The sequence below is a fragment of the Copidosoma floridanum genome, unplaced genomic scaffold (genome assembly GCF_036245765.1).
Source record: "Copidosoma floridanum isolate Cflo_tuat_1 unplaced genomic scaffold, Cflo_Japanese_pri ptg000001l, whole genome shotgun sequence".
Taxonomy (NCBI): Eukaryota; Metazoa; Arthropoda; class Insecta; order Hymenoptera; family Encyrtidae; genus Copidosoma; species Copidosoma floridanum.
In genome coordinates, this window is record NW_028321878.1 from 8,473,858 (window position 1) to 8,497,234 (window position 23,377).

Sequence of the window (23,377 nt, forward strand, 5' to 3'; positions counted from 1 at the left end):
TTCTTTTGATGGAAAACTCGATGTACTTTGGTTCTGTAATTGATATTCTCGAGGCTTACTCGGTACAAATTTTATTGTTGTGTATATTTTTCATAAATTCTGGTACGTAAAAAATAACATCGCGATCGTATAATTTGATAGCTCAAAACACGCAATCGAAATCAATAATGTACCGATTTGTTATTCATTTGCTACACATCATGCAAATATCTCGATTAAACGTTAATCCGGTCAATCTCGGGCCCGCAACAAAGAGAGACCCGATAAGAAAGTAATATCCCGCGTCTCCTAATTATGCACGCTTAAAAACTCGCGTTTTAGTATAATACGCCGCTCGGCATTAAATCGGTAGACGCTTGAGTGTCAAAAATGCCTTCCAACTCGTATCTTCTCTTTCAACTTCTTCTCCATCGATATTCCGACGAGGAATCTTAATGCGTTTATGAGAATTGACAGCCACTCCGGCGGATTAAAATAAACACATAAAAATCGGCTTCGCCCCATACCTACCGAACGACGCGCATTACGCGCAACGGCTTCGTCGACTCTATCCGGTATGCATCTCCCCTATACCCCCCCCGTATACCAATCAATCCCGACGTTTTTCCTAATTACCGGCGTACGCGGCAATTTACACGGGACATGAAGAAACAAGCAAGGAAAGCGTATAATAAGCAAAAGAGAAGATGTAAAAAAAAAAAAATACGAAAGGAGTGAGGAGAGGAACAAGAAAGAAAACTACGTTATTAGTCGAGAGATAATGCTCGGATGCTCAGTGGCGAGAGAGCACTTTACGCGCCGGAAAATCCAAAAGAGAATCCGTGCCCCCCCCCCCCCATGGAATACCTATACATGCCCACACTCTTTTTTTTTTTGTTCCCCTCCTCGCATCAGCAAATGCACGCGCTGAGGATGATGATGGTATCGGCACGAGCCCCGTATCGTCGGCTATGCGTGTATACACTTAAGCAGTCCTATACTCTCTCTCTCCCTCTCGCGCTTCTTTTGTACAGCTACTTAAGAGATTGACACGACGAGATAGGATAATGGACCGGTGTACACCGGCCCAGGGGGGGACTCCAGAAATCGAGGGCCCTCTGCTTGATGCACACAACACGTGTTACCTGCTTTCTCCCTCTCTCCTCTTTTTTTTTTTCTTCTTCTCCTTTTGGTACATTTTGACGGGACTATCGAGCATTTCTCTCTTAATGGGCGAGCCACCGCCGCCAATCACCGATCGCCGATAATGAAATATCTCGACCAAATGGACGCTCGACTTTTGATTTCTTCTTTGCCCCGTTGCCCCTCCCCCCCCCATACCCCCTTTTTTCCATTTTTAACTCTGACGGATATACCTGCGCGGTGGATTCCTGCATTCTTTCGCTCGCGTAGGTATATATACACTGATAAGCTGCGCGGTGTGTGCGGCCGCTCCTTTTGTCGTGGTGGGCTTTTAAAAGGTTTATTTTTGGGAGCCTCTGGAATCCGGCGATGACGACGATGATGCACGTGTTAATAATTTCGTTCCTATTAGGGATACACGAATAGTTTTCGGGGGGGGTACAATATCGAGGAGAAGAAGAAAAGAAAAAAAAAGAGAGAGAGGTCGAAAAAAATTCTTCCTCCTTTTGCATTCCAACGGAAACAAAAAAAAAAATCTTCGCTACTGTTCGTACGACTATAGTTTCTTGGTAGGACTGCTTTTTTTTTGCGTTATTTTGCAAACCACAGAATCGAGGTCGCGAAGCATTTTCGATTTTTCGATTGGAGGAACCTTACACGCAACAATAGTAGTGGATAACAATCTTCGTGTCCACGGATTGTTAAGTGAATTTTACAGTGAGCACACAATGTTACGGAGCACCGGCAAATATGGCAGTGCTAAATACGTGTATATACACGCACATATACAGGTGTGTACAAGTATACTATACAGGTGAGAGACGTAGAAGAGCCACAGCCAATGAATTAAGATAAGCGCGCCGTAGAATTGGCTGGAGATTACCATCGGTAGCGCTCGGGCACTTATTCGATTAAGCTTCCGTGTGTAGAGTGGCGAGCCGTTCCATACGCGTTGTATTATGTTTTTCGAGAGATAAATTATCGAGATGTATCCTGCGGCCGAGGGAATACGGGATTGTGCAAATTAGCGAGCGTTTAACCGGGGATTTGGCGCGTGAGAAGTCTTCGTATACGTGTATTTATACCGGCTCTCGGTGAGGATGTACCACTATCATTATTGTTATTATTGTTATGTGTTTTTAATTGGAAATGAATAATTTGTTGATGGACGGTTGAAATTTACCATTGAATTATCGTGGTGATTTGGTGGGCCCAATGAATTTACGAGGGAATAAGACTTCGACATCGGGTGATTTAGCGCCCGACGCAATTAAAAAAAAAAAAAAAACGAATAGACAAAAACAAAAACAACTTAATGACATTAAGCCGGAGGAAAAAGAAGTGATTTGGTGTATAGGAAAAAAAAAAGAAGAAGAGAAAAAAAAACACAGAAAAAGTATTAAAAAGACTAGACAGGAAAAAGCCAAGGCGCGCTGTATATATACGGCTCGGCGAGAGTAGCGCGAGATTATAACGGATGAAGCTAGGCTGACAGCTTATTAATCGTCGGGCTCGTTCGTCGATCGACTAAAATTTCTCCCCCTTATACTTTTATGCGAGCGCGTGCGCGCGCGGGCGCGTGTGTGTGTGTGTTTGCAAAAGCGAACAAAAAGAGGTAACGGACGGCTACGCAAATTGACTGCAAAGTAATTTTTTCTCTCTTTCAAACTCACCGGGATTCGTATTAAATTAATTCCCCCCTTTCCGTGAAGGCTGGGCCTCTTTTTTAAAAGCGTCCATTTCACGAGTGATTATCCAGTTGGTAATTATTATTAACATTTACAGCCGCTAAAAGCCGGCTGTTTAGTCCTTTATTAAATTGCCGAGTTTTATTTAATTTTGTCCTCCACTTTACTCATGTCGACGAGTCGAAGTTTCATTTCATTCTTTGATGGTTTTAATTTTTTATTTTTATCAATACGGTGACACCGAAGGGAACAATTTATCGATTTTTGTGCAACGTTTTCATAAGATTAATATCTGTAAAAATGGAGAGAGTATCATTTTTAGTTTCGTAGCAACAACCAGCTGACTTGGAGAATATGATTGTTCACAAACTTTGGAGGGTTACAAATTTAAAGATAAAATAATTTTGAACTCAAAATGAGAACTAAAAATTGGTATATCTCTTTCTTGTTTCCAGTTTAGATTTTTAATCGAAACACAAGGCGCTACTTAAACGATCCAAACCTTCAATCACAACCATCAAATTAAAATTCAGGCTAACATATGAAGCGCGTATCTGCGAAACAAAAGTGTCGATTCAAAATCCAGTTCGACGTAAAAGGACAGTGGACCAAAGTGGGCCTCGTCCTTTATAACGTAGAAAAAAAAAAAAAAAAAAAAAAGTAAACACAAACATCCAGCAAGGAAGCGCGCGTTTGTGCCTCCGCCACGAAGAGAAAATAAGAGCGAGGGCTTATAGCTTCCCGCCGACCAAAGAGGATTACGGAATTTGTCTTTGGTGCGTCTACAGGCCGGCCACCGACAACCTCCGCCCTGACGAGCTCTTTTCTATCTAAATTTATACTTTTTCGAATATCCAGATGTATGAGCAACTTTGAGCTGTATATATACGGTGCTCGTCAAAATCACAACCACGTACAAAAGAAATTTATAACAATGTCGAGTAGAAGCAAAAATTGGTGCCCAAATATTTTTTCCAGGGAACAACGCGAAAAAATTGATTACAGGGAACTCGTCGCTAATCATCCATGCCCGCGAAACGGCCTCGGACGAAATTTCCGCGAATCGAAAAGCCTCTCGCCCTCGTATCTTGTCCATGGCGAATACATACAGGTATTCGTGTACATGTGTGTGTATATTAGGCGCGCGGGAGCCCCCTGCGAAATTATTAAATTGTCAACGTGCGAGAGCCGAGGGAAAAAATTATCCTCTTAAGAGCTCTCTCGCGAGCGCGCGCGCGCGCGAAGGCTCTTAAGCTGTCATCGACTTCTCGCGCTTGGCTTGGATATAAAGTTTCGTTGGCTCCTCTCTCTCTCTCTCCTTCTCTCGATGTATACGTGTGTATATACGTATATACACCCACTCGGGGTCGGTGCACCCACTTTTTGTTGTTGCTCTCCGCTGCTGAAACGTGGATCCTTTTCTCTCTGCTGATGCATGGCGGGCCTTTTTTTTTTTTTTTTTTTTTTTTTTTTTTTTTTTTGCCGATGGTGTGGTAGGTATATAATTGGCTCCTTTCTTTATTACATTTTGTTCGGGAATGCGTCTCGGGATGGTCTATTTGTCTTGGGCTTATTTGCCATTTCATGATTAAGTTTCACCAAGTGGAACAGTGTTTCGGCACATAGGGTAGTAAAATTGGTGTAAAATAGCTCCCTTGTTTTTTTTTTGTTTTTATGAATATTGCACTGCATGTAAAAAAGCCATGATACCTGCTGAAATAACTTATAATTCATTCGAGCTAATTTGGTACGGTTGGAATGGCATGACTCTTATACTCGTCGAATACGTTGTTAGTTCGAGTTACAAATTTATGCAGAAGAAAATATAGAAGAGCCTACCAATGACTATTATAGATTGCTTATAAAATTTTATATTGAAATAATTCAGTAATTCTATTTTTTTTTTAACAAATGTTTTGACACGATACAAAACTAATGGAACCAAGCATTCGCCAGGGTACGGTGGCGCGTGTAATATTAACACAATAAACAAAAGCGACTGTGGCGCGTGTAATATTAACACAATAAACAAACCGTCACAGTATTGCATGTCCAGCAAACAAGAGAGCAAAAGCCAAAAGTAAACAAGCAAAAACGAGACACGAGGAGTCCAAAGTGGTTCTACACACACATATTATCCTAGCTGTCTAACAAACTAACAATCCATTAATCTACCTCACGTATATATGCATATATACATATATATATATATATATATATACATACACGTGTACTGAGAATTCAATCTCGATGCAGGTGCCACGTATATAGGGAGGGAGTGTATATAATTTGCATTACACCTCGGCGCACAAAAACTATAAGTCAAGCCAGGGGGAAAGGGGAGCGCCCACACACTCTCAACTCGTTCGGTCCCCCTTATCAATTCAATTTAACAGGCGTTTTAGAGTCACTGCCCTCCCCTCGCCACCCCCTTCTCCACTTCCTTCGCAAAACTCATTAGGCCAGCCAGCTCGCCTTGTTACACCTACACACACACACACGCGCGCTCGCCCTTTCTCTCTCTCTCTCAGAAGCCCCCTAGCGCAAGCTCGAGCTTCTTCTTCGTGGGTAATATAGGTATACGGCTAGGCCCCCCTTGGCCCTGCTCGCCGCATAATTTGCCTCGCATTATTACTTAGCCACCCGCTCGCTCGCCCGACCATTTGCTGATGCCTTTTTATTTTCTCCAACCTCGACCAACCTCGCCTCGGTGTCAAACTTGTTGTGCGCACACAGGTATAATATAACCCCGGTTATAATGGGTAATCGGCAGTATAGTGGAGTACAGCTCGTGCGTAAGGTGTACACGGGTCGGCTCGTTATCGCCACCGGTTAATAATTTAATTGTCCGCTGGCGTGGGTCCCTCTCGCTTTATTGGCGTATCTCGAGCCGGCATCTATACCCGGCCCCCCGAGCTTTTTTCCTGCCACTGCTATACTTTGCTCCCTTTTATTGGCTGTGTGTGTGTGTGTACGCTTGCACGTAAGGGATATCACGAGCCAAGTGAATTAATGGCGGAGAAGCCGGGAGTGTGTACTCGCGTAGTTTTTGTGGATATATTGTTTACACTGCAGCGTAAGAGGTGAGAGGAAGAAAGATGTAGAGACGGGGGTTTTTTGATTGATCGAGCTTTGGGTGCTTTTTGGCGTTTAGCTTTATCACGTTATCTTTACATCCGGCGGGTCTTACGTCTTAATTTTATCGAGGCAAATGAAAAAAAATTTTACTCTTTTCTTGGGCATTGACATCTTTTCGAGGGGAGTAACCATAAAAAGGAGTTCTTCGGGCCAATTAACTCTACGACACGAGCATTTGGGCTTTTCCCCGAGAGCCCTAAATTTTAAAATCAATTTGTGGTAGCTCCCAAAACTATCGACTACCCTGCGCTGCGGAGTTAGTGGGCTATTTCATTTTTATGATCCATCAACTTCCTGATCCTAGTAGCTTTAGAATTTTTTGTTTTTCCTCGTAACTGTTACTCCTTCTCTCTGATACTATGTTGTTGGTATTTGAATCATAGTATTGGACAAAACAAAGGACAATGAATACAAAAGGCAAGACGTTTGGGTTAATAATTCTTTTAGCTGGATTTTCGTAATTTTAACGAGACAGTGATAAATTAGACAATCTTTTCGGAAGTTATAATCAGTCTTTGAGAAATTTCACCACCACCTTATTGTTGAGCCAAACGAATCAAATTTGAACGAACGATCCACTTTAGATTTAACATCTAAGTGGGGAGTTTCAGCACAATAAATTTCCCAACCTCGTAAAATTAATTAAAATCCGTGGACTTCCTTATTCGGCACTAGCTCGTACACGTCATTCGAAATCCTATCTCTGATTTTTATTTCCATTCGTGTACGATTCCAACTTTCCGGCAGACTCTTTGTTTTGTGTGTATGTATAATATGGGTAAAATAAATTCAAATTCAAAGGGCTTAATTGTAGTGGGTCACGAAAGCTGTATCAGGTTTAATGTAGAAAAAAAAAAAAAACCAACGATATTTCGATGTCGAAACTAAAAGTGAGCCTCGTTGTACGAGAAAAATAGAATACGCCCCAAAAAAACTAAAATAAACGTGTATCTCTGGATGATCTCGAAATATTTACCATCAGCTTTGCCCAAATTTGATGGGTAGCATTATTTTTGTACGACAATCCGATGGTTGTCAATCGGTTTCATCAAACCATATAATGCCATACGCAAACCTCTAATATCGGTATACGCACGAATCACCCGTCAATACCGTATACGATTCATCGCGTCCTGCGATTATTTGCTAATTCACGTCCGCAAATTGCACAGACGGCGCGTCGTTTCGATTGATTCCACCGGCGTCTCTCTCCAACGCACTCTCGTCACCCTCTGGCTTCTTCCGTTTCCGGTGCCACGCATGTTACAGGCACATCCCCCCGAACCGAGCAGTCGCAGTCACCTTTGTTCCCTACAGTGCACCGATTTTCGATACAATGCTTAAATAAAAAAAAAGAATTTATCGTACGGCAGCTAATAATATTTAAATGAACAAAAAAACATCAGTGTAGCTGCTCTGTATAAACCCCCCTTTATTGTGGGGGTAATACACGAGGTTAAACGTCAAACGAGCTAATTAACGTCACATTAAAAATACGTCAGCGCGCAAGGTCAGAATAATCACGTGTCGCGAGCAAAACACGCCAAGCTGAGCTTTCCCGACCACGACAACAAAAGACTTTCCCCCCCTCCCCCCCTTCGTTTACCGCGACTTTGTCGCCTTTCGCGAAACTCGGCGATGATTTTTGCCACCAACCAACCATACTCTCACGCGTACACGTTGTGTATATGGTAAGGCCAGTCGACCGAGGAGAAAATATGACGAGTACAGGAGGCCGACTCCAACGCAATAACAATCGCCGCGACCGCGCCGCCAAACAAATGAGCCGGCTAATTTGCCCTCAAAACTGTATGTACCGTTGCACACAAGCAAATTTCACCCCCTACTACCCCCGTCCTCATTTTGATATACTCTCTCCCGCTCTTTTCCCCGAACCCATTCAATACGTGTATATTATAAAACCCTTGCCCTTTGTCGCGCGAGGGGCCAACGCGTGTCTTCCACCCTCTTCGCTCGCTCCCCCTCGCTCGCTCGACTTTGTACTCGCACCCTGTATGCTTTTACATTGCTCTCTCTCTCTCTCTTTCGCTTTGCTGGGGTTTCATTTGAAGTGCCATGAAAATTATAATAAACGCCCGACGGTGTATTATTTTTCATCGCTCGATGGACACTGGGAGTACCACCTCCCTCGTTCGGAAATCTATGTCATCTCCTCGCGAGAGACGCTTCGACGCGTGGCTTATCGATCGCCCGTACCCCCGCGCGACGGCGCATCCTTTCCAGGAAACATCGTCCAAAGCCACCCAACTTCCTCCTCCACGGGTGTATAGGCGCGGAAAACTAGAGGAGCGATCAATCCGAGCCTCGTAGGTGCATGCGCGCAATTAACGGGAGGGAGGATCTTTGCCTCTTGATTCGACCCGATTACTCCCGAGGCCGAAGAATCGTCGTCGTCTACCGGGATTCGATTAGTCTATACGTATCGCACGGCGAGCTGGTGTATCTCGAGTTTCATGATACGAGGCCGTCAAGCTTATTTTGCTCGCAAATACTACCATTATCGAGCGCGGGCATGGAATTGCTGGAATTGCCAAAGTTGTTTCGGGATTGAAGCTTAATTTGTACACGGGGTCGCCCTCTCCCTTGGTTTTTTTTTTATTGAAATTTTCACTGCGTATACACCGAAACGGTGAAAAAATTGCCGAAACGGATAATAATGTAATCGCGACGCGTAGCCCCCCCCCCCTTGGTGATCACGTTGCGCGTATTAACACGATGGGCTGTTAAAAATCGTTTTGCTCGAAGCGTCCCTACCCCCCCCCCGATTCTCTTCAAATCGCTCGTATAATGCGTGTATACATGCACATGTAGCCCGAACAGATGTGCCGTAGATTGAATAACGTTAGCAGTTCATGTAAATGCACGCACCATCGGATAGAATCACGTCGGAGAGGCGAGGAGAAAAAAAAAAGCTCTTGAATTTCTTGTGTCATCCGTAACTCGATCGTATATAGCCTTTTCAACGCCGATAGTTATCTAACGCTAATTGCGTCTCCATCGACGAAAATAACGCGAAGGCGCATGTGTTCGTTTACTACAAATTTTTAATTGTTTGCCTATATAGAAGCCCATAAAAAAAGGATGCGCACCTCCATACACAACTGTCATGAATTTTATTTTATTTATTTTTTTTTTTCGTCATGTATGCTGGAATTTATTTTTGCTCCATAACACATTTTTGAATTGAATCAAGGATTATTTGTCTCAGCTCCAAAAACCCTTGTCTTGCCCACCGTACCACTTTAACCATAATATCACATCGTAAAGCCAATTGTTTTACGTGTAGATGTAATGATTCGCGAGTAATAAGCATTTACTTTTACAAAAGTGGAGTAAGTAATAAAGTTAGTTCTGACCTAGTAATAAAGTACGATCAATCGTCGATGTCAAGCCGACAGTGATTCCCGGAGATAATTTGCGTATGCGAGCAAATTTGAAAATCAAGGCCAATTATAGCGCTTCTAAAAAGTAAAACGCACCCACCCACAGGTACTCCGAAGCAGTGTGGAAAGAAAGGCCGGTATGGCCGGGAGAAAAACGAGAAGGAGGTATATCCGCGATAAATGGGCGCGGAATTACCGGGCAATCGGGCGCGTGTGCGGGAGAGACGGCGAGTTGTCACGCGATCGGAATTGCCGCCCGGCTCACTTATACATACATATATACCTGTAACAAAAGCTCGCCCTCGACCAAATGAGAAAGAGAGAGAGAGAGGGAGCGCTAATAGAAGGGGCCTCACTGAGCGCGGGGAGAGAAGGTGGATGCTACGATGGGTTTCTCTGAATTCCCCGTAACTTTGGCCCGATGACGCTGGAATTTCTTTCCTTTCCTTTAACGCGTGCCTTGGCTCGAGAGGGTTGCTCCCGACAGATTAGGGAGCAGGTATATTGTGTTTTGTTTCTTCGGAGAAAATTGAATAATTCGGGGTTCGCGTTCTCTCGACTCTGGGCGCTCGTGTGTGTGCGCGTGTGTGTGTGTGCGTGGCCGAGATTGTCGTGACCGATAGCTCACTCGCAGAAGGGCTTATTAGTATAATTTTTAAGTCGTATTGATTACTACACCACCGCGTGGACGGCAATTTGCGTAATTTTATGAAATTCTAATGAACCTTTTTCCACGGGAGAAACGATTTTGCCCGCAGCGTCTGTTACTCTTCAGTGGAAATATCACTTTGGAATTTATTTGTTTGTCTCAAACAAAGTGTATATATATGCTTCACCTTGCACGTGCAGGGACCAATGGGAATTTAATTTTTTTCTTTTTTTCGCACAGTTTACTTCGGCTTTTCGAAGTGATTACAAAATTGGCGGCGTGTAATTTAACGTTGTCGGGCTGTCGGGGTTCTTTCGCGAGATAACGTAATTTTAATAATAGGCGGGTGTTTTAAAACGCGCTCTTATCGCGTCCAAGTGACGTCTATTACCGACACGTGATATAATTTAAATAAAAACGAGCCAAATTGTTTTAACGGCACTAGTGATGTGTTTCGTTAATTTATTAAAACTCGTACACGTTTGAAGATTCTTTTTTTTTTGCATCGATTTTCCGTTGGACGATAGAGACAACAAAAAATATGCTGGACAATACATTAGATAAAACTCATGTTTTGACAGTTGCAACGAGTTTTCGGGATCCAGTGCAATTATAGTTACAAAAGCCCTGCTTTGAGAAATAATCGCGATGAAATGACTGAATTGCATCAAATACAAACCGAATAAAACCCATCAAAAGTGTACACGTACTTGTGTACACAAAAGAAAGACACATCAGCCGCGCGGTGCTATTGATTTTCTCCTCCACCTTTTCTGTAAACAAAAAGTCACGCACTCTCTGCTTTCGAGTCTGCGGTACAGCAAAGCTCATATTTAATCGCGAAAAAAAAAAAAAGATAACGAAAGAAAGATCCGTTTTTTCATAAAAAAAAAAAAAGAATAAAAAAAGGCGAGGTCGGATCCATTAGTAGAGCCGTCAATTCTCGTAAGATGCGAGGCCCAAAGCCGCTCCCTTTTAATTCCTCGAGACTTTTGGACCCGATTCTCCCTCAACCCTCGTGGCTTATTAGTTAAAACGCGCGCTCGTTCGCCTCTTGTTGAGCGTCCTACAACGCTGTTGTGCGTCTTTTTTCTCGAGAGCCGCGTGGTGGCTTATCTTAATTTTTTTCAGGCTCCATATTCCTCGTCCTCGTCCCCCTTAATCTCTTCGCGCTCGTGTTTCCTCCACGATAATTCGATTAGCGGGAACAAGATAGGCAAAATAATAATAATAATAACATACGTGTACTCGTCTTGATTTTTTTCAATGTATATTATATACACATATCCACGTTGCAACGTGCCCGATTTTTATTATGGTTCGTTCGGTGACTGTATGAAATTCCATCAAACAACTGCACACAAGAGTCGTGCCATGTACATGAATATTAGATACGTGCGCACACACGCACACACAAGTACAGAGTTCCTCGGCGCGTAATGGCAATTTACTTCTCCAGATAAATTACACGATCGCGCGAGGAGTAATTTCGCTCGGCTCTCGACGCAGCAAATTATTCGCGCCATAATTGATTTATCCTCCGATGACGAATCACGGGGCTGGCTCACGGCAGGGACACGACTCGAAAATCGTGATTGCGAGAATTTCGAGGAGAGGTGTAATTGATCTTTCGGAACGAGGGTAAGACGAATAGTGGGGATGAAACAAAAAATAACAATAATAATAACAATAATAACAATAATAAAATAGAGAGAAAGAAAGGAATGACAAAACAAACGCAGGCAGTGCAACAACAACTTTATTCACCGCACGAAGGCTCTCGGCAAAATTGAAACTACTTAATTATCGAGCCGGCTCTTATCGGGCCGCGATCTTAATTGATCCGACGTTTATTGCATCCGGCTGAGGAAGCCGATGAAAATGCACGTATATATATATGCGTGTGCATATGTATATATATATGTATACCTACACATGTGTACGCTCACGTGCGATCCGAGACGCTATATATGCGTGTGGTATTCGTATGTACGAATTCACGTATACAGGCACACGCGAGCACAAGTAGGTTTATGTGGGTACGTGTATGGGTATCGCGGCGATACAAATTACTCTCTAACGACACGTGAGATCCGCCGGCGATACTAACGATTTTCCAATTATACGCCACGCTACACCCGTTCTTCCCTCTCTCGCCGCTGCCTGCTGTGCACACACACGCTCACGCGTGTGTATATACTGGTACCCATATGATAAAGGCCGTTTACGTCCGCGCAAATTGCCTCTATACATGTACGCGATGCGCTGCTGCTTTTGCCGTTGCTACTATCTACTCAGGTATACCACTTTTTTTTTTTTTTTTTTTTTTTTTTAATCCTGCCTCTGATGCCCAAGCTGTAATAAGCTGGTGTATAATGTGTATTAAAAATATTGAGAGTCGTTGCGTACGTTGAATGGTTTTTGATTTTTCTCATCTAAAGGGCGTGTAACAAAGTATAGTGTCTGTTTTTTTTTGTCTTTGACGTAATTCTTTTTTTTTTTTTTTTTTTTTCTCCCAACGACCCGATGACGAGAGCATTATTTATGCAAATGTTTGCCAGTCGTGATTTTTCCACTAACTACGCTGCAGTTGAGTCAATTTATCAATTTGCCGTGGCGTAGACAGTTGGTAATACCATCGACCGTGCATGTGGGTATACTACACGAATAACAAGCGAGTCGAAAAGAAAAATCACCGCGACTCTCGAGGGTTACATTAGCAGTACTCGAACGAGAATAAATGATAATTGTACACGATCCCAAGAAGAGGGATACAGAAGAGGAGAAAAAACGCACGTAGCTGCGGTGGACACATTTAGACTTGGGAAAAAAAAAAAAAAAAAAAAAAAAGAAACGATCAAAAGCTCCCATCCATCTCTGGGCTGATTGAAACAGTCACGTACGCTAAAAGCTTTCGCGATATTTAATCTCGATCTCTCTCTCTCTCTCTCTCTCGGAGGTTTATACCCACACAGCGAGCGAAAAAGAGAGAGAGAGAGACGCTCGCGAGCGCTACAGTTTTTCAAAGCCTCATTTTATTTTTCAATCCCGCGAGTGTGTGTTTAATGTATACATGCACATCTCGCAATTTGCTAATCGCGTCGTGGCAGTCGGCCCGGCTTCAAACGTATTAACTTTTTTTCCTCCTCGTCTTCTCTTTTTCCTACTTGTTTTTGAGAGAAAAAAAAAAAACACAAAAAAACAAAAAAACCAAAGTAGAAGGAGAAGAAAAAAAAAAAAAAAAACAACGAGCCAGAGAGAAAAACCACAGAGGAGCGTCCGTCTGATGCTCCACGGACGGTATATAATCCCCGTCGGCACTAATCGCTCCTGGCGTATCAAGGTGAGCAAGAGGAGCCCGTGTCGGTGTGTGTGTGTGTGTGCAGCGGTGCCTCGAGAGCAGCAGCCGTCGTCTTCCGTCGGACGATTACGTATAGCCTCTCTCTCTCTCTGCTTCTATACCTATACTCTTGCTCCTCTCTCGTCCTGTTTTCTATTGTAAGCGAGCCTCTAATCTACGGACTTGGAAAACAGTGGAGGCTCCACTGTGCACTTACGAGAGCCCCGATGGCTCATTATGTTGGTTTTTTTTAAATTGACTCCTTTGGACGTGCTGCTTCGGCGAGGTTTCGCGTACAATATACCCGCGATGGGTGACCGAGCGAAAGGATATCGCTGCCGTGATACGTGCGATTCCTCAACTGTATGCATCGAATGCACCGTGTGTATTAGTAAAATCCCGGTGTAACGATGACCAAGTGTGTCCACAATTGTAAACCATGATCTAGCCGAAAAACGGGTATCAAAAGGAACGACGTACCTGTCAAATTGTCCTGCAACTCGCTGAGAGCCTCCATCTCCTGTTGGCGGCGCTTACGCCCGGACAATCCCAGGATCGCGTCGATGCTGTGCCTCGGCGTGCCGCTGCCCATCGGCTTGGGGCTGACCTTGTCCACAGCGGCGTTGGCCCCCGAGCTCTCCATCACCAACTGCTGGGAGTCCATGGTCGGCGCCGCGATCGCCTGCTCCGTCGCCACAACCGAAGTCATCCGCCCCCCGCCTTACCGGTTACTGCATTCACCGACGACGCTCGTAAGCATCAAAAAATAAGGATATGTATACCGTTCCTCCGAGGTCCGCTCGGTTGTACTTTTGACTTACTCCGAGGATCGTGCCCCGTAGTATATACTTCAATACACTGCACCGTGTCCCTCCGTTAGATTCTCGCGAGCTCACGACACTCTCTCGCACATCACTGCCAAAGTACCTTGATGGCTTCGCGTTACCGATCCTTCCCCCTCGGATCGCACGCTCGCACGGGCTATATAACTGTCAATCGGCGGCGGCACCACGCACCCAACCACCGATAAGTACTCCCATGATTGCGCGTCAACTCGGACAAACGACAATAGAAACAGCAACAACGGCACCACAGCGCAACGAACGAGGGTAGGTAAATGACTGAAAGGAAAAACTCCAGCTGCCGCGCTGCTCGCCCCGGTGGCTGACAGTACACACACAAGTAGTCGTAGTAATAGTAATAGTAGTAGTAGTTGCTGTTGTACAGGCAGGAGGAGGAGGAGGAGGAGGAGGAGACAGAGTGGCGCGCGTGTGTCCACCCCCGCGTAAGGAGCACGGAGCAATGGGGGGAGCGATCCTTTCTCGAGCGCGGCCACTCGCTTCGCGGGCGGGGTGGAGGGAAGGGCGGGGTGTGTGTGCGCGTGCACGTACACTGGGCCCATGGGCGCGTGGTGGTGGCGCACCGGGTTTACGGGTCCTCCTCCGCGCGATCCTTTTCCCCTTCCAGCTCGCCTGTGGCGTGGTGTCCGGGCAGTCGGGGGGCAGGGGCTACACGGGGGCGCGGCTGCTCGAGGTGCGGAGGGGCGTGCCCACAGCGCCGACCAATGGGAACGCCGTGGAGGCTACTCGTGGAGGTTTCGTGGCGGCGCGCGTGCGGCCAACATGGCGAAGCCAGTAGTCGAGCTCACGCGACACGTACCCACATATATATATACATACATACATACATACATACGTGTACTTACCATACCTGGCACGTATACACATGGGATACCCCCCTCAAGCTTGGATGCTGCGCGTGTGCGTGGGTGGCTGGACAAGGAGGGCTGATCGTCCCGCGCGTCCTTTCGGCGTTTTGATAAGGAGGGAACATTTTTACTCGGATTTGTTAACTCGTTAGGGGGGAAAACGGGGGCTTGGTGTGCGTTTGGGGCTTAGTAACGGCAGTATCGGAATGATCCCACTGTGGCTATATTGTTGTTGATGCGTGGGATTGATTTGATTCAAGCACATGTTGTTTGTTTATAAAAAAAAAAATTAAAAAAGAATAGATGGTGGGGACCTCGGCATGCAGGTGATAATGTCAAGTTTTAGCTGTACTTGTTACTAAAGACGACTGAACCTTCGATTGGCTCATTTGGTTATACCACAAGTGGCAAGCTTGAAAATTTACTTCAAGTGTATAAATATGTATTTAATACCGGTATACGTGACGATAGCATGAAAAAGAAACCAACCAACCGATGATAAGCCCTCATTTACTGTTACCAAGTTGCAAATAAACCGACACGAGATAGGAGCTACTTTCGCGAAAGAGCAAAGGGTATACGATGTGGGGGGGAAAAGCTCAGCTACGAGTTGGCTCTTTAAGAATTTCACGCGCTTGGTGTCGAGAGGCGAACGCGCCGAGGACGAGAGGTACACGCAAAGCCAACCAGAAGGACGACACGGAGTGCTCGGCCGAGGACTCTCTTTGGCATTTGATTGGGTCTCTGTTTGATCCTTTGATCCGGCGGGCTTGCGCTGAGCTTGTTTGTATTGGTTGTGCTATCTCTATCTCTCTGCAGCTGACTTGCTTTATTCGATCGAATGGAAAATTTCGCTATGTAGGTGATTTCGTTTGTGCGTGTGTCGTTGTTGACACCCCCCGCGCGATTCCCTTATTTTTGAAAAGCATCGCAAAATTCACGTGGTAGCTAATGTTTGAAAAAAAGTTTACCCCTGTACGACGCCTTTTTATAGCGATTCGGAGAAAAATTTCAAAATTCGCAGGGAAAAATTTTCTACTTCATATACGAACATTGATTTACGTTTGGCACTGCTTTCGCCCTTTGAGGTAAATTACACACTAGTTTTAACAACGTATACCACAGAGAAGTGACGAAAAGCCGAAACGCGTCGATCCACTATTCAGTGGATAAAAAATTGCTTTGGAGAGGAGGGCACAAAATTAGCTCCCACACGGCTGTGCAGAGCTGCAGTCGAGTTTTCCTTGCGTGCACAAAGAAGAAAAAAAAAAAAAAAAAAAAAAAAAAAAACCGTCGACAAGTAATTCAAGATCCCATGCAAAGGGAGAAAAACCGATGTGGCTGAAATCGAATTGGTTACCACGTAGCTTCGTCTTCACGACACCGGCCACTGTAGTCCACTGTAATCATGCGTAGGAAAATGTTCTCGGTTCAACTTTGAAATCGTCCCGGCAACAATGACAGCTCCACAAGTAAGACGAGAGTATATTGTAAGACGCTCGTTTGTCCCTTTCATCTTGGGGAAGAAGAAAAAAAAAAAAAAAAAAAAAGAACAGCAGCATCCCCCCCCCGAAAATCATCCCAATAAACCACTTATTACGCAGAACTCGAAACCAGAGTACCTCGAATATGCCTACTTACACCGCGGCGATAAGGATCAGCGGCCCAAAGCGCACATGCAAGAGGAAGGAAAGCATCGGAACGAGAAATAAAGAAAAGCACATAAGTATATAGGCAGCGCGAAGAAACGATCAGCATCAGCGAAACAATGAGAGAGTATATACGCATATATATTGAACAGCCGGCTCGCGATAACATCGGCGCAGGCGCGATGCGTACGTCAGCTTGATCCTGCGTGTGTATAGGTATGTGTATACGAGGGGCGCGCCGAGCGGTGGCTGATTCCTGCGGACGAGGGTGCAGCCGACATCCCTCCCCCTGTAATTGCCAGAAATGAGGCAAAGCACACCCGACGTCGACAGGGAGGGGTGCTTTGTGCGGACGGGCATGGTATATATACGTATATATGTTTATGTCGAGGGGATGCCTCTTGACGCTTGGATAACTCAATGCGGGGAGGAGAGCGTTTATCTTGAGCACCGGGTAATGCGCTCTTGTTTTTACGCTATTACGTGGTGTATTACTCCTCCTCATCGAGTGCTTGGTTTTTCATGCACGCTTACTACATATCCTGTAGCCAAAAAGCTGGATTTTGTCAATGCCCCCAGGCATACATGTTTTTCACTCATCTCTGATTGTTTGAAAATTCATTTTTGGTCAATCACTTACTTTCATCGTGATTATTGACTCATTAGAAAATGACAATGTCGCCATTTGGCCAATTCTTTGGCCAATAAAATAATGATTGAAACGATTCCGATCTACTCGTCGTAACGTCGCCAGTATCACCCGAAAAGAGATCAATTTGCGATTTTTCAAAAATCAACCATTATCAAACAAAGTGCGCGTCCATACACCACTTGCATTTATAGCCGTTTGATCAAATGTTTCGCAGCTCATTATAAACGGAGATGACAATCACACACGGATACAACGACAGATAACACGACTGCATGCAGTCCAATGTGCAATCACAATTTCGTTGATTTCCATCGGCACGTGGATACCTTTTTTCGCTTCCGTTTATAAATAATCGCTTGGGGTTTGTTTTCAATCGCTGCGCAGGGCTGCGGATGGATCGGTAATCGAAATCCCGAAATCGATCCACCCACAGCCGAGTCCCCCCGGTTTTATTACACGTCTACCTAGGCAAGTGAAAAAATAGAGGAGGGTGACTGGATCGAGTGTAAAAATGACGATGTTGGAGGCGGGGGGAAAAAAACAACAGAGTTTGTAGGTATGGCCCACTGGTACGGAGGAGGAAAGGGAGTATCGGTAATGACGGAGGGAAAAAGCACAAGGAAATATACGTAATTGTGGGGATATCGATAGATTCTATCGTTTCTTGTACAAAAAAAAAGAAAAAAAAAAAAAAAGGTGATCGATCACTAAGGTGGGAGTGTTTGCGTTGTGAGAAATGAAAACGGTGGCGTACACGTAATACATACAGTCGTATATAGGTATGGGCAATTCAAATGAAAAATAAGATTACACGTCTCTTATAAGTGGTGGCTTCGCGGCCGCATTTGTCGGAGGCGACAAAGGAGGTCAGGAAAAAGAGCGCATCATCAGCAGGAAGGAACGCCATGCCTCTTTCTCTCCCTCCCATCTCGTCTGCGGAAAATTGCATCCGGCGCTCTTTTTATCCAGACCTTGTGCTCTATAAACGCGAACTAGATGTAGCTCGTTTTTTTTCCTTTCTCCTCCCACTTTCTCGTCTCTTTCGCTTTTTATCTCTCGCTTAAACGACAAGATCAGCCCGTCCGTCCGTGTTTTTATTAGCCAAAAATGTTTCTCTTTACTAGGTACTTCTTTTTTTTTTTTTTTTTTTTTTTTTTTGTGCAAAACATTTTCCACACGGAATTTACCGTTTTGTTCTCTTTGTTTTCGTGCCATTTCATACTTGCCAATTTATTGTAACATCATAACACGATGTCATTAATTTCGGAACCCAATCATACATTAAAGCTCAAAGCAGCTGTGCGTTTCATTAAATAAATGGTAAGACCATTATGACGAGTTAGCACATTAAATATAAAACATCGGAGATTACAACTTACAAAGAGGTAAAATTGTAGAAAGACCAATGATGGGTATCGATATGAGGGAGGATAAGAGATTGTAAGTAAATTTATTGATAATCATAATTGGGATGAGCAATTGTAAGAGGTACCTTGAACGTAGACTAGTGATGAACATGAAAGGTATATGCTTGGTGAATGATCGATGACAAGTAAACTTTCGTCAAACAGTCGTATCGAGGTGATAATCAGTAACAAGCGATATAATGAGCAGAAAAAAATTTTGTGACGAGTCGTGTACCCTACCCCATGCTCTATCCGAAATCAGAGCCGAACGCAATTATTTTGCGCACGAGAAGAATGCGCAATCAAAGTGCAATTATAGAGATAATAAAAGCGCAAAATGACTTTATGAAGTTAAACGTTCGCGTGGACACATGTCCACCCTTCCTCTTCTTTGCAACGAGCCCACCCTCCCCCGCGGCCATAGACGTACCTCGATCTTTTTTTTTTTTTTTTTTTCATTTCTCCCTCTCGATTATTTTCGTTATACGTGTCCCACGTCCTCGACTTCCTCTCCATCGCCCGCCAAAATAAATCCTTAATCAAAGTTCGAAAATAAAACGATTAGCGAACGCGCATCCAGGGTCCCCTCCGTGCGCTATCCACAACCGTATACGTGTATGTACACATGGGCACCGCTGCTGCATGCAGCCATGACGAAATTGAATTCTCGTTTTTCCATTTTCGCTCGTTCGTTCGGTCGTTCGTTTGCTCGTCGTGATGCAAAAATCGGAAAGAGACAACACGCAGCACCCCACATATTACGCGTATGCATGTACATTACGCACATGTATACACGAGGGGACACACATCACATAGCCATTTGGCGTCGGTGCTCTCTTGTATAGCCTCGAGCGGTGCATGTATGCATGTATTAAATGTACCAGCGCACGTACGCGCGCACCGCCCACCGCAGAGACTCTCGCCACAAAAGATATATCCGATTGTTGTTACAGCCTCTCTTTATCCTGATGTACGCGTGTGTCAAAATATATAACAAATGCAATGCATGTTGGTGCAAAATCGATCTCCAAATGCGCGTCGCACGCATCCCCCTGATGGACCATCGTGGCAAATTACACGCTTGCGGATGAACCTTTGTCCCACTGTGCGCACGGAGCATGTATAAATTGACTCGTCGCTATGTTTTTTTTTTTTTTTTTTTTTTTTTTTCACCTATCTGCGTTATTATTAAATGTGCGCGTGGATAAGTGTACGCAAATCGAGTGTATGATTTGCACTTTCGCGTACATACGAGAGATTCTACAAAACCAACCACCACACCGTTATCACTTTTACCCAAACATCGGAGCCAATGCAATTTTTGCCAGCCGATCGCGTTGGTTCATTGGCTGCTCTGTTGTTCTCCCCTTTTTCATTTTCCGCCGATGCCTCGTACATACACAGCCGAGGACGCGTGAATTTTTTTTTTTTTTTTTTTTTTTCTCATCGAAGCGCGGATTTTCACGCTCCCGCGGGCTCTGCTTCCGCCCACCCTATACGGTCCACAGTGATTTTAGCCCGTATCGGCCGAGCTTTTATTTCGCTTCGTGTTTTTTCGACGCGTCTCTCTCTCTCTCTTTTTTTTCATTTTATTAACGACCGAAACTTTTAAACGCGAAATTGATTGAAAATGTCAGTTTCGGGGGATGTTGATTTTTTCCTCCCCCGTACAAACGGGGTAATTGCGTCTGATTGTCCCGCAAGCTCATATCGGCCGTGTAAAACTTTTGATCAAACCACCGCACGAAACCCAAATTCTAGAGAACCCGATACGCACTCCCGGTACATCTGTCGCGAGGAACCGACCATTCATCTCTCCCTTCGCGTCCGATTGTCATCTCGATCGCAAACCCGCAAAATTACACGTTTCGTGAGCTCATTATCGGCCGTAGAAGGGAAAAAAAAAAAAACGCGACGAAAGAGCACCTATATGCTTCGCCACGTAATAACAATCCAGAGACCGAAAATCGTCCCCCCCAATTAATCCCAGAGCCCGAATCCCATTAAAATGCGGTTGTAACTTTCTGTTAACTGCTGTACCACCACCGACATCAGCGTCGTATAATACGCCGTCGTAATCGCACTCTATACGTGAATTTGCGTGCAACTACGCGCTGTTAGCTCGAGTTCTTGCGTGACAATTAAATTTCGACACAAGTTTTATTAGCCATCGCGGTGTAGGATAATACATCAAGTTGTTCATAAACAAAGGGTAATTGATGGCACGATCGGCCTAGCTGTTGGAGGGAGGAGAGCGTAATCCTAATGAAGCCCATCAGCGCCATTTTTCGGGAGTGCCCTTTTCCTTGGTCCCCGTGGCCGTTTTGTCCCTGCAGCGCGAAAGGACACGGGGAGCAAAACACGGTGCATACACAGAGGACCGGATTATCTCTGCGGCGAGAGAGGGAACAAGGCCCCTCCCGGTACAAAAGAGATGATGGCCTCTCGAAACGACAATGCGTATACGCGTCCTTTGGAAAAATATTAGCTCGACGCCTGCTGCGAGTTTTTCCCGGAGCGTTGCGAGTGGCCCCGTGGCACACAAAATTCAATCACCTGCCGATCTCGACCCGATGATAATGAGGAAGCGCCCGCGCGCGCGTCGCGGTGGATGAAAGGCACATTGTGCGGCGAGAAAAATCTTTTGACGGGCGAAAATAGTGCGCGCACACGCGTGTAAATATATAATGTGTGGCTTTTGTCGCGTCTCTCGCCGCTACTGGGCTTTCACGGCGCTGCTCGCTTCGATTGTTTACATACTTTATATACATATTTTTTCCTTGGAACGGGGGAACCTGTACTACGAGCGATCGAGAGGAAAATATGCACGTGCCATTATTTTGCTTCACACTCAGCAGGACTGCACGAGAGGAAGTAGCACAATATGTTCTTCATCAGATCAATTTGGGACATCGCGTGTAAGGGCTGAAATGAAATGTATTTCGTCCGTAGTTGCGAAATTGTTGTTTAATTTGTGTTTTGTTTCAAGAGAGCTAAGGGGGTAATTTTTACCATAGGAATATAGCGTTGATGATTAAATTATTTAATCATTCATTTTCTAGAACTAAGGTAAATTTAATTTTCAATGACCAACGTGACGAAACAATAGTTTTTTAAATTTATTTATTTATGTTATGTAGTGATTTAAGATAAACGTATGAGAAATTTCATTACCACTGTAACATTATTTTCTTCATAAATGTGTTGTAAAAAAGAACAATTCAGTAAATTCAGTAAATTGAATTGGTTTGCAATTGAGATTTAAAGATTTGGGTGGCCGAGGCTAATCAATTTTACACCATCGAAACTTTGATGGGCAAATGTAAATTTTATGAAACCCTTGGAACCGTAATTATTCCAAGAAAACCCTTAGTCAGTTCAATTTGACGAGCACACCCATCAGCTAACACGCAAGAGACCACTTCAAATGGAGAGCCAATACACCGAAATGACGAGCTTAACATTGTTACATGCACGTGAACTCGTTTCTCGCATCGACGACGACTCGCCTTTTTTTTTTTTTCTTTTTCTTCAAAAAAAAAAGAAAAAAAAAAAAAAATCCTCGCACAACAACGAGAAATCTGTTAAGTAAGCGGGGCATAGAAAAGAAAAAGAGGAAAATTTTCCTCCCCAGCACTTTTCCATTATCCCCCTTCTGTTTCCCACACAGTAGCTCACGCACAATACAATGCCGCGTGTATATATGGGGAAAAAGAAGAAAGCGCCGCCTGCGTGCATATACGATGTCTTTGCTTCTGTGCATGTCCGAGAAACCGCGATCCCGCGCACATACTTTGATGCTCGCGCATAAAAGCTTCGTTATACCCGGGAGAGCCCCAGGGCGGCGAAATCGCAGGCGGATTTGTGGGTCCGTGCGCGCGCATATGTACCCTCCTCTGCTCCCTCTTCGTTGGCTCTCGGCTCAACGAGCAAATTAGACTTATCTCCGGTCTCGATCGGGTTCATACGTCCAGCTGCCCCTTACCTACCACTGCCCTGCCGAGTCTTGAGAAAGCGCTACAGCTTTTTTTTTTCTTTTCCATTTTACTTACTTTTTTTGAATTATGGGAAAATCGAAGAAAACTATAGATCAAGCCACACACGTTTCTCGAGTCACGAGTTAACAAAGTAGCCTTCAAATGAGTACATAATACAGACATTTATCAATTTCGGTATCCGATTGTTTGAAAAATTAAATTAGTAAAGGATTTTTCGAGCTTCAACCGCAAGTAAAGGATCGCAACAGCTTTCTTTTTTTTTTTTTTCTTTTTTTTTTTACCAATGTTCCTCACCCGCACACACAGTCAAATGAACCACAGGTTAATACCACCATTAGCTCCCTTTTGACAGCGTCTCGCCTCCATGGTCCGAGCTCCAAAATGAGCAGCAACGCGTTGGGAAAGCCGATGCACAGTGGCATGGCGAAGGAAGGCAGAGGCTCGCGTTGAGACGCCGCGGAGCGGAAAAACCAGATCAATAAGGCGGAAGCAGCGCTGAAACGGAGGGGCACCGAGGAGGAGAAAAGGTCGAGTGGCCAGTTTTTGTGTCCGTGAAAGAGGAGGGACGAACGAAAGGAGACAAAGTGAGTAAAGCAAGGCCGGGCACGTGGACAGGGTCAGAT

At 44.6% G+C, this 23,377-nt stretch overlaps 1 protein-coding gene across 3 annotated transcripts in view; it reads right to left on the reverse strand.

Annotated features, from left to right (window-relative positions):
- Positions 1–14,178, reverse strand: part of LOC106639771 (retinal homeobox protein Rx1) — a 50,535-nt gene extending 36,357 nt beyond the window's left edge. Inside the window, exons 1-3 of one of the 3 annotated variants that reach the window (XM_089590857.1) lie at positions 13,853–14,172; positions 13,559–13,572; positions 12,140–12,144 (exon numbers count right to left, since the gene is read on the reverse strand). In XM_089590857.1, coding sequence (XP_089446983.1) covers positions 12,140–12,144; positions 13,559–13,572; positions 13,853–14,050 — 217 coding nt within the window. In that variant the 5' untranslated portion in view covers positions 14,051–14,172. Of the gene's footprint in view, positions 1–12,139; positions 12,145–13,558; positions 13,573–13,821 lie in introns of all 3 variants that reach the window. The other 2 variants (XM_089590853.1, XM_089590848.1) reach the window with 2 other exon arrangements.
- Positions 14,179–23,377: the final 9,199 nt, after the last annotated feature.